General features: G+C 46.1%; 1 protein-coding gene across 1 annotated transcript in view; it reads right to left on the bottom strand.

The window, feature by feature from the left end:
- Nucleotides 1–9,034, bottom strand: part of LOC144689907 (cadherin-related family member 2-like) — a 46,830-nt gene extending 37,796 nt beyond the window's left edge. The window contains exons 1-4 of the mRNA XM_078557413.1: nucleotides 9,013–9,034; nucleotides 7,196–7,296; nucleotides 6,350–6,553; nucleotides 6,101–6,256 (exon numbers count right to left, since the gene is read on the bottom strand). Of these exons, the coding sequence (XP_078413539.1) occupies nucleotides 6,101–6,256; nucleotides 6,350–6,553; nucleotides 7,196–7,296; nucleotides 9,013–9,034 (483 nt within the window). The remainder of the gene's footprint in view (nucleotides 1–6,100; nucleotides 6,257–6,349; nucleotides 6,554–7,195; nucleotides 7,297–9,012) is intronic.
- Nucleotides 9,035–16,148: the final 7,114 nt, after the last annotated feature.

The raw sequence follows: 16,148 nt of genomic DNA, 5'->3' as shown, positions 1-16,148 counted from the left end.
GAAGCTGGACACCATCCAGGACAAAGCAGCCTGCTTGTTTGGCACTCCATCCGCCACCTTAAATATTCAATCCTTCCACCACTGTCGCAGGTGGTAGCAGTGTGTACCATCTACAAAGATGCACTGTAGCAACTCACCAATGCTCCTTGGACAGCACCTTCCAAACCCATGACCACTACCATCTAGAAGGGCAAGGGAAGCAGATAGACGGGAACACCACCACCTGGAAGTTCCCCTCCAAGCCACTCACCATCCTGAGTTGGAAATATATCACCGTTCCTTCACTGTCGCTGGGTCAAATTCCTGGAACTCCCTCCCTAACAGCACTGTGGACGAATGCCCATAACCCGTGAAACAATAAAAAAAAAATCACACTGCTCTGTGTGGAACTTAGCTATAGGCTGGCATGCTTCCAACAAAGTGACTACGCATCAAAAGGACTTCGCTGGCTGCAAAACACTTTGGGTCACCCTGAGGTCACAAAAAGCCTGAGGTTGTAAAAAGCCTTTCTTTTTTCCTGGACCAGCTTTTAGGGAAAAGCAGAAACGCCAGGCCCATATTTTATGAGAAAATGATATTTGTCCTGCAGTCGAACTCTATAAACTGTTCCATCTATTTGGAGAGTAGCAGTGAATGTGGAGAATGGAGTAGTACTTTGGGATTTTGTGGTTGTGCACATTTATGTAACTGTGGTCTCCAGAACTGCATGGGTGAGACAGTCCTTTGGCTCTCTCCCATTTATTACTGTTCACCCCTCCAATAGTGCTAGGTCGGGCCCTGCTTGTGGTTTCTTCTTCATTTTCTACATGTTGGCAAAAGACCTTGGCTCCAGTCTCCAGTATTTCCTGTACACTTGCCGGTACATTTCTAGCCCCTGATCTAGCTTATGGCTTTTCTCCTCATGCTGCCCCATACTAGGGCCCAGCACATATCCCCAGCTAAAATTTGGACAATCAAGAAGAAGGAAAAGAGAGAAAAAGAGCAAAACTTAAAGAAAATGAAAAGAAGAAACTGCAGAAAAAGGATGAGAAGCAAAATAATTAAAGAATGGTCCATAAATTATTAATCCAATGTTAAGGTGCCCTGTCGGGGAAAGGCCTAGGATCGCTGAGGGACCCAGGCCACAGGTGAGTGAGGGTGGGATGGGAGTGGCAAGAAGGAGGTCATGGGAGAGCGGAGGCATGGGGCAACTGGAAGTAGGGGCATGACAGTGACTTTCATCAGCCAACTCCTTCCTGATGCTGGATCCCTCAATCAGGTACAAAGTGTCTTTGAAAGAGGGAACCCCCTAAAAGCTGCAGGCAGTATTTGCTTAGTGACCTCCATGAAGGCACAGAAATGCCGTTCCTTTCACATGTAATCCCTGAGCCACCACTAAGTTTTCAGGGGTAAGGGCTCAGGGGTAATTGGTGTCAATTGGCTCAATAATGAGCCTAATTGACAACCTGCTGCGAGCGGCAGAGGTTCCCCCATGGGGCTGGGAGGTGTCAGCTGTGGCTCAGTTCATAGCACCCTTTCCTTTAAATCAGAGGGTTGTGGGTTCATGTCCCACTCCCGGAAACCAAGAACTGTGATTGTACTCGAAAGAGTTGCAATCTGTGACTGTTGATAACTCGAAAGAGTTTCAGATTTTGAGGTGTCAGCTGTGGCTCAGTTCATAGCACCCTCGCCTTTGAATCAGAGGGTTGTGGGTTCATGTCCCACTCCTGGAAAACCAAGAACTGTGATTGTACTCGAAAGAGTTGCAATCTGTGACTGTTGATAACTCGAAAGAGTTTCCCCCATGGGGCTGTTCCTGCTTCCAACTTAATCATGGGAGCTTTTCCTGCAACTGGGAGATTGATGTGTGGCCTTTCCCATGATTAAGTGGGCCCGGCCAACATGTTTCCCACTGCAATGGGCTGTATTAAATCCAGCCCTATGTTACTCATGCAAATTTCTTGAGTCCTACTTGCATATGATTTACTGAGATTTGTATTCAGAAAGCATTGATAAAACAAAACTATAGTATATCAAAAGTGAACATATGAACTACCAAAGAAACACTGCTAAGGATTTATGAAAATAAGCATTCAAAAAGGACAATTCAGCAAAAGCTATGAATAAAAAATGCCTGAGTCCCCTAATAAACATCAGATTCTTCACTGGGCTTCGTTTTATAGTGAAACTCAGTAAGGCAGCATGCTACATTCCCAGGACTCCCTTGTGGACATTAGTGATAACTCCCAATTTCTTTGTGGTTGACAACAACATTAACCATTCATACTATGTGCCAAGATTGGTTGTTAAAGCACTGACAAGGCTGAAAGGCAAGGAAGCAAATTTTAGGAAAACTGAACATAAGAATATGAGAAATAGGAACAGGAGGAGACCATTCGGTCCCTTAAGCCTGTTCCGCCATTCAATAAGATCATGGCTGATCTTCTTGTGTTTATTTTCCACATTGCCATCTACCCCCGATAACCTTTGATTCCCTTGCCTAACAAGAATCTATCTACCTCTGCCTTAAAAATATTCAATGACCCCGCCTCCTCCACCTTCTGAGGCAGAGAATTCCAAAGTCGCACAACCCTCTCAGAGAAAAAATTTCTCCTGATCTCTGTCCTAAAATGGTGACCCCTAATTTTAAAACAGTGCCCCCTAGTTCTGGACTCACCCACAAGAGGAAACATCCTTTTGATGTCCACCTAGTTAAGGCCGTTCAGGATCTTGTATACTTCAATCAAATCACCCCTCACTCTTCTAAACTCCAGTGGAAACAAGCCCAGTCTGTTCAACCTTTCCTCATAAGACAACCCACTCATTCCAGGTCTCAATCTAATAAACCTCCTTTGAACCACCTCCAATACATTTACATCCTTCCTAAATAAGGAGGCCAAAACTGCACACAGTGTTCGAGATGCAGTCTCACCAATGCCTTGTATAACTGAAGCATAACACCCTTACTTTTATGTTCAATCCCTCTTGTAATAAAGGACAGCATTCCATTAACCTTCTTAATTACTTGCTGTACCTGCATACTAACATTTTGTGGCTCATGGACTAGAATACCTAGATCCCTCTGTACCTCAGAGTTATGCAGCCGTTCTCCATTTAAGTAATACTCTGCTTTTTTGGTCTTCCTGCCAAGTGAACAACTTCACATTTTCCCACATTAAATTCCATTTGCCAGATCTTTTCCCACTCATTCAACTTATCTATATCCATCTGCAACCTTCTCATGTCCTCTTCACAACATACTTTCCTACCTATCTTAGTGTCATCTGCAAAGTTAGCTACCATGTCTTCACTCCCCTCATCTAAGTCATTGATGTAAATCGTAAAAAGTTGAGGCCCCAGCACAGACCCCTGTGGGACTCCACTCGTCATATCCTGCCAATCTGAAAAAGACCCATGTATGCATACCTCTCTGCTTTCTGCCAGCCAGCCAATCTTCTATACATGCTAACATGTTACCCCCTACACCATGCGCTTTTATTTTCTGTAATAACCTTTGTTGTGGCACCTTAACAAAAGCCTTCTGGAAATCCAAGTACAGTACGTTTACAGGCTCCACTTTATCCACTGCGCATGTTACTCCTTCAAAAAACTCCAATAAATTGGTTAATCATGATTTTCCAACACAAAACCATGCTGACTCTTATCGATTGCTTTGAGTTCTTCTAAGTGCCTAGCTATAACCTCCTTGATGATCGATTCTAACAACTTGCCCACGACAGACATCAAGCTAACTGGCCTATAGTTTCCAATTTTCTGCCTTCTTCCCTTCTTGAATAGAGAGGTTATATTTGCTACTTTCCAGTCTGATGGAACCTTTCCAGAATCTAGCGAATTTTTGAAAATTAACACCAGCGCATCTACTACCTCATTAGCCACCTCTTTTAAGACCCTAGGATGTAGTCCACTGGGTCCCGGAGACTTGTCAGCCCGCAGCTCCATCAATTTGCTCAGTATCATTTCCCTAGTGATTTCAATTTCACCAAGTTCCTTTCTCCCGTCCACGTCCTGATTTGTAAATATTACTGGAATATTTTTTGTATCCTCTTTAGTTCATTTCTTCTGCCATTTCCTTATTATCTACTATTGACTCCCCACTGTCACTCTCTAGAGGACCAACACTCACTTTACTTACTCTTTTCCTTTTTAAATACCTGTAGAAACTCCTGCTATCCGTTTTTACATTTCTAGCTAGCATCCTCTCATATTCTAATTTCTTTCTCCTGTTAACCTTTTAGTCATTCTCTGCCGTTCTTTATATTCTGTCCAATCATCTGTCCTGCCACTCGTCTTTGTGGAGTTGTATGCTTTTTCCTTAAGTTTGGTGCTTTCCTTAACTTCTTTAGTTAACCACGGATGGTGGGTCCTCCTCTTAGAATTTTTCTTTATAATAGGAATGTACTTACTCTGAATACTCTGAAATATCCCCTTAAAAGTTTGCCACTACTTCTCTATTGATCTATCATCTAGCCTAGTTTCCCAGTTTATATCAGCTAGCTCAGCTTTCATCCCCACATAGTTGCCCTTATTTAAGTTTACAATACTAGTCTTACACCCACTCTTCTCCCTTTCAAACTGGATGTAAAATTCAATGATATTGTGGTCGCTGCTACCTAGAGGTGCCTTTACCCTGAGGTCATTAATTAATCCTGTCATGTTACATAATACTAAGTCTAATATAACCTGCTCTCTGGTTGGTTCCAGAACATGCTGCTCTAAAAAACTATCTCGAAAGCATTCTAAGAACTCCTCATCCAGACTATTACTGCCAATCAGATTTTTCCAGTTTATGTGTAGATTAAATTCACCCATGATTATTGCCATCCCTGTATCACAAACAGACATTATTTTCTCTTGAATACTTTGTCCTACACTGTGGCTTCTGTTAGGGGGCCTGTAGACCACTCCCACTAATGACTTCTTTCCCCTACTATTCCTCATCTTCACCCCAACCGATTCTACATCCTGATCTCCTGAACCAAGATCATCTCTAACTATTGCACCAATGCCCTCTTTGATTAACAGTGCTACCCCTCCACCTTTACCTAGCTTCCTATCTTTCTTGAATGTCATGTACCCCTCAATATTCATGACTCAAGCTTTGTTGTCCTGCAGCCATTGCTATCAGGGCATATTTATTTACTTCAATGTGGGCCATCAATTCATTTACTTTGGTATGAATGCTACGTGCATTTAGATAGAGAGCCTTCAGTTTTGTCTTTTTGTTACCTTTGTAACATCTAGTCTTGACCGGTGATGTTTTCTTAGGTTTTTTTCTCTTTGTCCCTTCCTGCCATTCTCTGGCCCTCATTTCTAATATTACTATTTTGCTCTCCTGTCTTGACCCTACACCTTGAATTGCTACCTCTACCCAAGCTTCACCCTCACCCCTCTTGTTTAGTTTAAAGCCTTCTCTACTTCCCTAGTTATGCAACTTGCGAGGGCACTCCTCCCAGCACAGTTCAGGTGTAAACCATCCCAACAGTATAGATCCTACTTTCCTCAGTACTCATGCCAGTGCCCCATAAACCAGAACCCACTTCTCCCACGCCAGTCTTTGAGCCATGCATTTGTCTCTCTAATCTTATTTGCCCTATGCCAATTTGTAACTAAGCTCTGGAATTCCCTCTCTAAACTTCTCTGTCTCTCTACCTCCATTTCCTCCTTTAAGATACTCTGTAAAACCTACCTCTTCGGCCAAGCTTTTGGTCTTCTGCCCTAATATCTCTTTATGTGACTCGCTGTTTGTTTTATGTTTCTGTGAAGCACTCTGGAATGTCTCATTATGTTAAAAGTGCTATATAAATGCAATCTATTGAAGCGGCATGTACAGACATAGTTAGTAATTTACAATTGCAATAATACAATTAAGAGATGAGAGGGGAACAAGGTCATTCATTTATCTGTCGCCCATTATAGATGAGGAAAACAATATTTATTAACATTCTATGAACCAAACAAAATACGCACTCTGCTCTCTTCAAACTTATCACTCACAAATTTTCCAAATCCTTTCAGTGACAATGTTTCTCCAACTCATCATTAACAACATCATGGTGGATCGACTAATATATCTAATGGTAAGGTATTCCACTGAACATACCTGAAACTGTAAGACGTGGTTCTTCTCAAAGTCCAGTATCTCAGAGTTCGCCACTTGGAGTGATAATATTCCCTCGTTATAAACAATGCGTTGATTCAAGTTAAAAGCTGTGGAATCTGCCCCAAGGAGAAACACTTCAAATGTTCCATTGTTACCCTATTCGGGATGGATGAAATGTGATTGAACTCAGATATCAGAAAATCATTTCTAATGAAAAAAAAAAATCAAATAAAGTTGAAATGAACAAACTTGATCAAGGTCTTGTACAAATATGTGAAGAATGGGTACGCTATTTGCGGTCTCCTCAGGCACGTTCACATGAAATGTGTCAGCAGCTACTCTCGGCTGGGAGTAAAATATTGGTTTATTGTCATTCACATCGAGTATTAATATTGTAACTGCTGTTGTTGCGGCTGCAGCTGGGTCTTTAACACCCTTGACAAGTTCGAAAGCCTAAAATTAAAAAAAAAACATTTTTACTTCATTGTGATCTAAATCAGCGTGTGTATTGAACCGTAATAAGCATTGCAACAAAGCTGCTCCAAAAAGCATCAAATCTGCCATGTGATCCACCCCCCCCGCAACAATTCTGATGACCTGCTTTTTCCTGTTTTCAAAAATCTTCCAAACATGTGCAAAGACTAAGCTTGTGTATCACAAGCTCTTTTTTAAACCAAGCACGCCCCATAGCTTTTGTAGCCAACATCAGCATTACAAAAGTGGATGCCATGTTTTGCTTCCACAGCAGACACTGTAGGTTTGAGTGTGAAACTACGGTATGAAGGCTGAAAGGCAAGAGCATGTAGTGATTTAATTCCACATGTTACAAAGACTGATAACTAGTAGGGGTGCCCATCTTCTGTCCTCACTCATGGTCACTGGAATGAAATAACAGGAGACTGCGACTGGCCAGAAGTTTTAAAGTGGGAAGTAGAATAAGAAAGGACAGCTGAAGACACTGAAATGTGTACCAAAATTTAAGTCTGTGGAAGCAAACTGGTAAACTATACCTCTGCATTGATTTTTAACAACCATTGATGCAAGGAAATATTTAGAAATCATTACACTGGAGTTTCACAGTTGAGAATGACTTACAGTGATGTTGATAGTAATGAATTCTCTCATCTCTTCTCTGTCCAGCAAAGAGACAACAGTGATCCTACCAGTTACATTATCAACAGTAAAAGCTCTTGTACCTAAAGTGATCAAATGAACAAACATGTAACCATAATGTAATTACATAAAAATTACATAGTATTTATACCAAGTATAGCTGTTTCAATCACTACTGTTGATCATGTATTCCACAGCCTCGCAGTCTAGTGTGTCCTAAATTTTTTTGTTTAACCTTATATCTATGTCCCCTTGTTCTACAACCATTGACAATAGAAACAACTGTTCTAGATCCTTTTTTCCATTACCCCACAATTTTAAACACTTCTTTCAAATCATCCCCAATTTTGGCTTAGAAAAGCAGCCCTAATTATCCAGTCATTCTTTATGGGCAGAGTTTTGACCTCATCGGATGGGTGCGTGCCCAACCCGAGCAAGTGTAAAATGATGTGCATTGACGTTGGGCGAGCATCCCGACATCAACACGCACTTGCGTGATGTTTCGCTCGATGGGCGCGCGCGGGAGTCAGAGCTGCACCCGCCATTAATTAAAGAGCCAGTTAAGGCACTTGACACCCCAATTGTCAGTGATTTAACATTGCCTGTGCGATTTCTCACTCGTCACACGGGCAAAACGGGCAGGCAAGCAGCCCACAATTTGCAAAAGCTCATCCACGGGCGGAATAAGAGGAGTCAGCAGCATTGTCAATGTGAGCAATGAGGAGTTTTGGAGATAGTGTGTTGCTGGTTGCTTATTTGAACTGGACAGCTTCATCTCGGCTCTGAGCTTTATTCTGAGCATTTCTAGGCTTCATCAAGGACTCATTGGTGGCTTCCAGGCCCCTGAAGCATTCAGACCGTGTGGGCCTTTCCAGGTATCAGACAGCCTTCCCTTACCCTGCTGATGGGGATTGTGGTCTCTGCTGGTGGCACCTCCTCTGAGGAGGAAGAGAGGGGCAGAAGGGAGAGGAGGCCAGGTGTCCCAGTGCAGCTTCCAGGGGAGGGATCTGTGGGAGGAGAGGTGCAAGTACAAGGGGACAGGGCTAGCTGGCAGTACAAGGAAGAAGATACCACTATCCTGCTGCCAGGGTTTACAGGCGGCGATGCAGCTACCTCAATATGTCTGAGGTTCAATGCTGAAGGAGGGTCCACCATTTGTCAGATAATCGGGCCTGAGATTAGTTCCAACTGTGGAGTGGACACCCCTTGCCAGTGGCTCTGAAGGTCACAACAGCCCTCAACTGTCCACAGTTGCGTCAAACTGGTGACAGAAGCTCTGTTCAGGCGTGCATAGACCTTTATTCATTTCCGCATGGATGGGGCCAGCCAGGCTGAGTGAGCCAGAGTCTTCGCAGTGATTGCTGGCTTACCCCGTGTCCAGGGTGCAATAGACTGTACACACGTAGCCATCAAGGCGCCAGCAGGTGAGCCCGGTGCCTTCGTCAACAGGAAGGGCTTCCACTCCATGAACGTGCAGATAGTGTGTGATCACAGGAAGCTGATTCTACAAGTCTGTGCAAGGTACCCAGGCAGCTCCCACGACACCTACATCCTCAGACACTTCTAGGTGCCAAAGATCTTCAGTGCTCCAGTCCGACTAGATGGATGGCTGCTGGGTGATGAGGGCTATCCGTTGAAAAGGTGGCTTATGACCCCTCTCCACCACCCAAGAACAGATGCCAAGCGGTGGTACAACAGAAGTCATGCCTCCACAAGGGCAGTGGTAGAGAGGACTATTGGTCTTCTCAAGATGCGCTTCCGATGCCTGGACCGTTCAAGGGGAGCACTATAATACCCACCAGAGCAGGTGTCACTGATCATGGTTGCATGCTGCACTCTCCACAATCTGGCACTGGCAAGGGGGGACCCACTGGAGGAAGAGGATCTTGACACAGCTCCACAGGCAACAATGATGAGTCCAGCAGTGACTCCGAAGATGAGGACGGTGAGGAGAACGCTGAGGGCATGAAGCCAGACCCCGGTAACCTCCATGGAGACAGGGGCACCAGGGACACATTGATCCAATGCTCCTCCAGCTAGGCTACCAGATAAGAACTATCACCTCATGCCAGGGCTGCCGCCTCCATTCTAGATCCCAGAAAGGACCCTTTCCTTGGCCCCCAAGATAGGCTCAGTGCCTGTGCAATAGAGTTTCAAGACACCCATTAAATACTGGCCTACTTTGCATACTCAGGCCAGTAACACAAAATCAAATGTCATTTAATATTGGAACTCACATATTCTTGAACTGAACAATATCCGTTGTTGGTAGTCACACCATTAAAAAACGTAAAGCTAAATGGGGGAACAAAAGACCACCCCTGACCAGCCTCTCTTGTGCTTAAGGTACTTTAAACCTACTTTTATGAGAGCTATGTCTAGATGCTCCCCCCTCGCTGGCACTGGCATTGGAGACAACCTGCTCACTCTGCTGTCTTGTTGGCCTTGACGACCTGCGCTGTTGGCCTCTGGCCAGTGAAGTCTGTGCTGGCCCCGCCTGGGAGGGAGCGGCCAGTGCCACGGCTGGTATCTCCCCAGTTGCCGCAGACTCATCAGATGCCATGGTCACTGGCAGAGGCGCGGAGGAACTGCTGCCATCATCCTGAGCGCTCTGAGAGGACCCTGCAGAGATGACAAGCAGCTCGTGTGCCAAAATGAGGCCATGGTAGACTTCTCTGCTCACCATTGATGGATGGACATCTAGCTGAGATACTCACACATCCATCTCACACATGGACATTGACCAGCTGGGGTCATTGCCTGTGTGAGGGCTTGCAGTCCGAGTGCATCCCCAGGAATCCCTGATTCTGTCTCTGGAGCAGCCTCTCCATGAGAGTCGCTACTCTCTCCATGGAGGAGGCATTGTGCTCGGCCATGAGGGTCAATGCAGTGGCCATGCTCTGCAGGGATTCCTTCCAAACGGAGACCATGGCACGCATTCCCTTGTGGATCTCCGCCAGATCCTCCCGCACACCCCGCTGGACATCCAGCATCTGCGCCTAATGGACGACTCTAGAGGCTCATCATCAGCCTTCAACTAAGCATCGTCCTGGTCATCAGCAGTCCCCCGACTGCCGGTGCCCTGGGCGCTCTCTGCCTCCGCCTGCACCTCAAGCGAGTGTGAAGTGACTTCACCCATGTGCATCGAGATACTAGATGCCAATCTAATGCCCACCGAGGTGCTGGTATCTGCGCTGGTGCCTGCTTCAGAGAGCGGGTGTGATGCAGATGCGTGGGGAGCATGGTGGCCTTCCCGGGGTCAGGAGTGGCCCTTCAGGGTCCGGAGTTCCCACGCCTACTCGTGAACCTACAAGGGAGAAGAAGAACATGTCATTAGTGAAAGTCATCACACTGTCACTGCGAATGCCAGGCACCCTGGTGAGACAACGGAGATTTACATCATGGTGCCTTCATCTTTCGATTATCAATGGGGACTCCAGGTTCGAGGCTCACATCAATGAAGAGAGTATACAAGAATGGTTGTACAAGCCAAAATTCTCACCTCAGTGCACGGCACTCTTACCTTCATCTGACACCCCAACCTCACCACGGCTGGTTGACCGAGGTGCATGGCACCTCTCAATCTCCAAGGCCTCCTGTTCATAACGGGAGAGGATGAGGAGGTGTGAGGTCCCCCTGCCAGTCCACAACCTCTCAATACTGTAATGGGATGTCTTCTCTTGAAGAGACAGAGGAGCATTGATTAGTCCACTCTCTACCTGCAGCGCCTTTGCAGCCTGGCCAGCCTCACCTGAGGAACACCCAGGTTGTGGCCCTCGAGCCACAAGGCACTCAGTCCAAGCAGCCAGGCCTCACCTCCTAGACCAACTCTGGCATCACTGACAGTTGGCACTCAGACTATAACATCCCTGAGGTGACACTTCAGCACACTGACCCATGCCAACACAGTACTCACCATTCATGAGCGCAGCAGGTCAGTGAAGTACTTCTGGCACTGGAGCCAGGTGCACCGCACCACGTCGTGGCTGCTCACCTGGGCTGCCACCTCCTCCCGTGCCCTCTTTGTGCGGTGCAGTGGCCTCCTCCTCCCATCTCTGGGGAAAAGGGCAGCCACCACCTCCAGGAGGGTGGCGAGGCACTCGACGGAGAAACACGGGGCCGACATGCCCCGTCAACCTCACCTCCCCAGTGGGTTCGCCCTGCTGGGTTGCAGCCATGTCGCTGTTGCAACTCCGATGCAGGTAGCCTCCCTGGGGCTGCCTGCACCGTTTGTGAATTGGCCACCGGGTCGCCATTGGACCTGGCGAACAACAGGCCCCCGCCTGTCCCTTCTCGGAGGTTCTCCAGCCAGCATTCACGCTGGGCGGGCCTTAATTGGTCCACTAGTGTGAAATTGGCTTCCAGCCTCGAACGCTGGCTCAGCTTCCTAACCGCCCCTGCCAAGCCCACCCGACAAGGTCACAATTCTGCCCTACATTTATATTGTCTCATTCCCAAGCATGGCCCCCTGCGTCAGAGGACACAAGGCCTGAGGCAGGAAACACCCAGACCATCCTCAGCTCCAGCTGGAATCATTAATTCTGTATTCGTAACCAGGGTTCCAAATGGTAATTAAGGCACATCCAACTTAAAGGATATATTGATATACTAATTTCACTAGTGACATAAGTTTCTAACATCATAAAATGTGTTTTTGCTCAGAATTTTCTCCCTTTCCTGAAGGTCCTACTCCCATCCCTGTACATAGGTCAAATGGCCATTCTTCAATTATGCCCAGAGACAGTTAACAATTGATTTGCAGAGCTCTTGGTGTCATCAGGGAGCCTCACCCAGCAGCTTTGAATGCTGGGAAAATTCAGGTATCCAATCCGTCCATGATTTGCCACCCATCCATTCTGGCATTGTTAAACTGTTAAGCACTACACCCATGCTAAAAGGAATAGATTGAGAACAGACCTAGCAGCTCAAAACTGGGCACCCATGAGGCACTGTGGGCCATCAGCTTCAGCAGCAGAATTGTATTCAACAAGAATCTGGAGCCTCATAGCCTGATATATCTCTCACTCTACCATTACATCAAGCCAGGGGACCAACATTGGTTCAATGAGGAGTGTAGGAGAACATGCAAGGAGCAGCACTAGGCATACCTAAAAATGAGGTGTTAACCTGGCTAAGCTACAACACAGGACTACTTACGTGAGAAACAGCAGAAGTAGCATGTGACAAAGCTCATTGATCCCACAAACAATGGATCAAATCAAAGTACTGCAGTCCTGCCACATCCATGAGTGACGGTGGACAATGAAGCAACTAACCGGAGGAAGAGGCTCCATAAGCATTCCCCATCCTAAATGATGGTGGAGCCCAGTCTATCAGTGCAAAAGATAAGGCTGAAATATTTGCAACCATCTTCAGCTAGAATTGCTGAGTGGATGATCCATCTTGGCCCCCCTGACATCGTCAAGATCACAGATGCTAATTTTCAGCCAATTTTCAATTCACTCCATGTGATATGAAGAAACAGCACAAGGCACTGGATACTGCGAAGACCACAGGCCCTGACAACATCCCAGCTGCAGTGCTGAAAACTTGTTCTCCAGAACTAGCTGCACCTATAGCTCAGCTGTTTCAGTACAGATACAACACTGGCATCACCCTGTGCAGAAGGGGGCCGGGAGGGAGAAGGACCTCCTTGTCAACCTGCTCCTGGGCCTGGCCAAGTTGGCCATTAACAGGTAAAGGCAGCGGGCGATCGATGGGGGGTCGTTCACCCAACTGTCTGCCCCTCTTCCGCGGCTAGGTTGATGGCCGGGTGTTCCTGGAGAGGGCGTACTCAGGTGCCTGCCAGCACAATTGAGGCCTTCTCTGCTCGGTGGGCACCACGGGGATTGGGGTGTTTTATTGACCCATTTAACCACATTTTGATTTAATGTCGGTAAGTTTCCTTTGCATTTTGTCTTTTGTTTTGCAGTTTCCCTTTAAGAGGCTGCCTTTTAATTTGTTCCTTGATTTGTTAATTTAGTTTATTTGTTTTGTAACAAAAGAGTTACACTAGTATCTGGCTGACAATGTGGAAAATTGCCCAGGTATGTCCTGTCCATAATAAACAGGACAAATCCTATCTGACCAATGACTGACCAATCAGACTATCCTCCATCATCAGCAAAGTGATGGAAGGTGTCACTTGCAGTGCTATCAGTGGCACTCACTCAGCAATAACCTGCTCAACAAAGCTCAGTTTGGGTTTCACCAGGACCGCTCAACTCGACTCCAGACCTCATTACAACCCTGGTCCAGAGGTGAGGTAAGGATGACTGTCCCTGACATTAACACAGCATTTGACTGAGTGAGGCATCAAGGAGCCCTAATAAAATTGAAGTCAATGGGAGTTGGTGTAACTCTTCACTTGTTGGAGTCATACCTAGCACAAATGAAGATGATGGAGGTTGTTGGAGGCCAATCATCTCAGCCTCAGGGCATCGCTGCAAAAGTTCCTCAGGGTGGTGTCCTAGGCCCAACCATTTTCGCACTGCTTCATCAATGACCTTTTCCCTCCATCTTAAAGTCAGAAGTGGGAATGTTCACTGATGATTGCACAATGTTCAGCACCATTCATGACTTCTCAGGTACTGAAGCAGTCCATGTCCAAATGCAGCAAGACCTGGACAACATTCAGACTTTGGCTGATAAGCGACAAGTAACATACATGTCATACAAGTGCCAGGCAATGGCCTTCTCCAACAAGACAGAACCATCTCCCCTTGACATTCAATGGCATTACCATTGTTGAATCCCCCGCTATCAACATCCTGGGGGCTTTACCATTGACCAGAAACTTAATTGAACCAGCAACGTCAATACTCTGGCCATAATAGCAGGTCAGAGACTGAGTATTTTGTGGTGAGTGACTCACTTCCTGATTCCCGAACGTTTTTCCACCATTCACAAGGCACAAGTCAGGAGTGTGATGGAATACTCTCCACTTGCCTGGATGAGTGCAGTTCCAACAACACTCAAGAAGGTTGACACCATCCAAGACAAGCAGCCAACTTGATTGGCACCCCATTGACTAACTTAAACATTCACTCCCTCCATTACCAATGCACAGTGGCAGCAGTATGTGCCACCTACAAGATGCACTGCAGTAACTCGCCAAGTCTCTTTTGACAGCACCTTCCAAAGAGGTGGCGACCTCTAGCATCTAGAAGGACAAGGACAGAGGTGCATAGGAACAACACCACCTGCGAGTTTCCCTCCAAGTCACACACCATTCTGACTTGGAACTATATCACTGCTCCTTCACTGCACTGTGGTTGCACCTACATCACATGGACTGCAGCACTTCAAGAAGATTGCACCGCATCCCTTTCTCAAAGGCAATTAGGAATGGACAATGAATGTTGGCCCCATCAGTGACACCCACATCCCATAATGAATAAAAAAATTCATAAAGGAAGATTAATTATTGCTAATACAATGCATTATCAAGGTATTGTTGAGGAATGACACATAAGGAAGGCTTTCATAAATTGTATATTTTCTCAAGGGTGATGTAACATTGTAAAGTGCATTATTTTCCATTGTTCATTCAATTGCTGTTGCTCTGAACAAATTAATTATTTATTTTCATAACAAGTGTTTACTATTGGTTTGCATGTTATTGAATCTTTATTTACCTGAGGTGCTTTATACACAGAGGACATTTTCTAAATCAGGATATGAAGAATGTTTCACGGTTAAAGAAAGGCTCGTTTATGTTCGCAATGTGTTGGGAGCGGGCGGGATCTGCTACAGCATATGTCTATCAGTGGTACTTTAGCCCAGCCACTGCTTTATCTTACGATTTCGGGTTTCCTGACTACGTAGTATCAGCGGGGAGCACGACTCCAGTATTTAAAGAAGCACTCCAAACATGCACTTTGAAGGAGTTTGGAGTTGAGAACCAAAAGAAGGAATTGCATGTTTGGAGATGAGATGGCCAAAGGCTGGAATTTGGTTAAGTAATACCTCCTTTCATGCACTGCCGGGGATGCTGAGGACACAGAGGAATATATTGTTGTGTAGCGACAGGAGGGAGAAGCTGGTTGAGCACCAAGGCGGCGTGGTTTGGGGTTGCTCAAGAGCTCAGCAGCAGCACTGTGCTGCCACACTCATGGATACAATGCAGCAAGTAGTTTAATGATCTAACAGGGTAGGAATGGTGAGAGCAATGGTGCATTCACATACATCCTGATGTTTGTCTCACTCCTAACCCTTCACTTTGCCTTCTCAAGCTTACTCCAGGACATCACTCTTCACACCAACTTGCAGCTATCCCTCTCTGAATGTGCCCTTCCTCATATCCCCAACTGTCCGTCCGCCACTGACACTCATCTTTATCTTTACCTTTGCGCACTGACATGCTTCTCCCTCACAATCACTCTCAACAAATGCTCTCCATCCATCAATTCAGCAGATGCTATTACTCCCACTCATAAGTCTCTTCATTACATCCTTACAGGAGAAGAATACAAGGGAGATGCAGAGAACTGGAGGTAATCCTCCAATCATCACACAGGGAACAGGTGCTGAGGAAGAGATGCTGGAAGCCAGCAGAACCTCGGCATGCCTGATGGTTGGAGATGGGGAGATGGAGGCCTCTCAGCTACCTTGTGACAGAATGACATAACAGTCACATGGTATACAATACTCACTCATGCGCGTAGTGTTAAATTCAAACTTTCTCACTTTCATTGTACTCATTCATGTCTCTTCTCTCCCACAGGGATTTCTCACGTCTCTCAGGAGGTGTTCCAGCTGGCCAATGATGATGACAATGATGACGACTTCTTAGAGGTCACCCCTTCTGAGGGTGTACCATCACACACCATGGATCAGCTCAGATACCCACACCTCGGCAGGACTTGCAAAGCAGATCGTTGGGGTTTCGGATCGACCTGGTGTCTCTCACATCACAAGGGAGCAAGATGGTGGA

This window comes from Cetorhinus maximus, chromosome 2, assembly GCF_964194155.1.
Source record: "Cetorhinus maximus chromosome 2, sCetMax3.hap1.1, whole genome shotgun sequence".
Classification (NCBI taxonomy): domain Eukaryota; kingdom Metazoa; phylum Chordata; class Chondrichthyes; order Lamniformes; family Cetorhinidae; genus Cetorhinus; species Cetorhinus maximus.
This window is presented reverse-complemented; position numbering and strand designations above follow the sequence as displayed.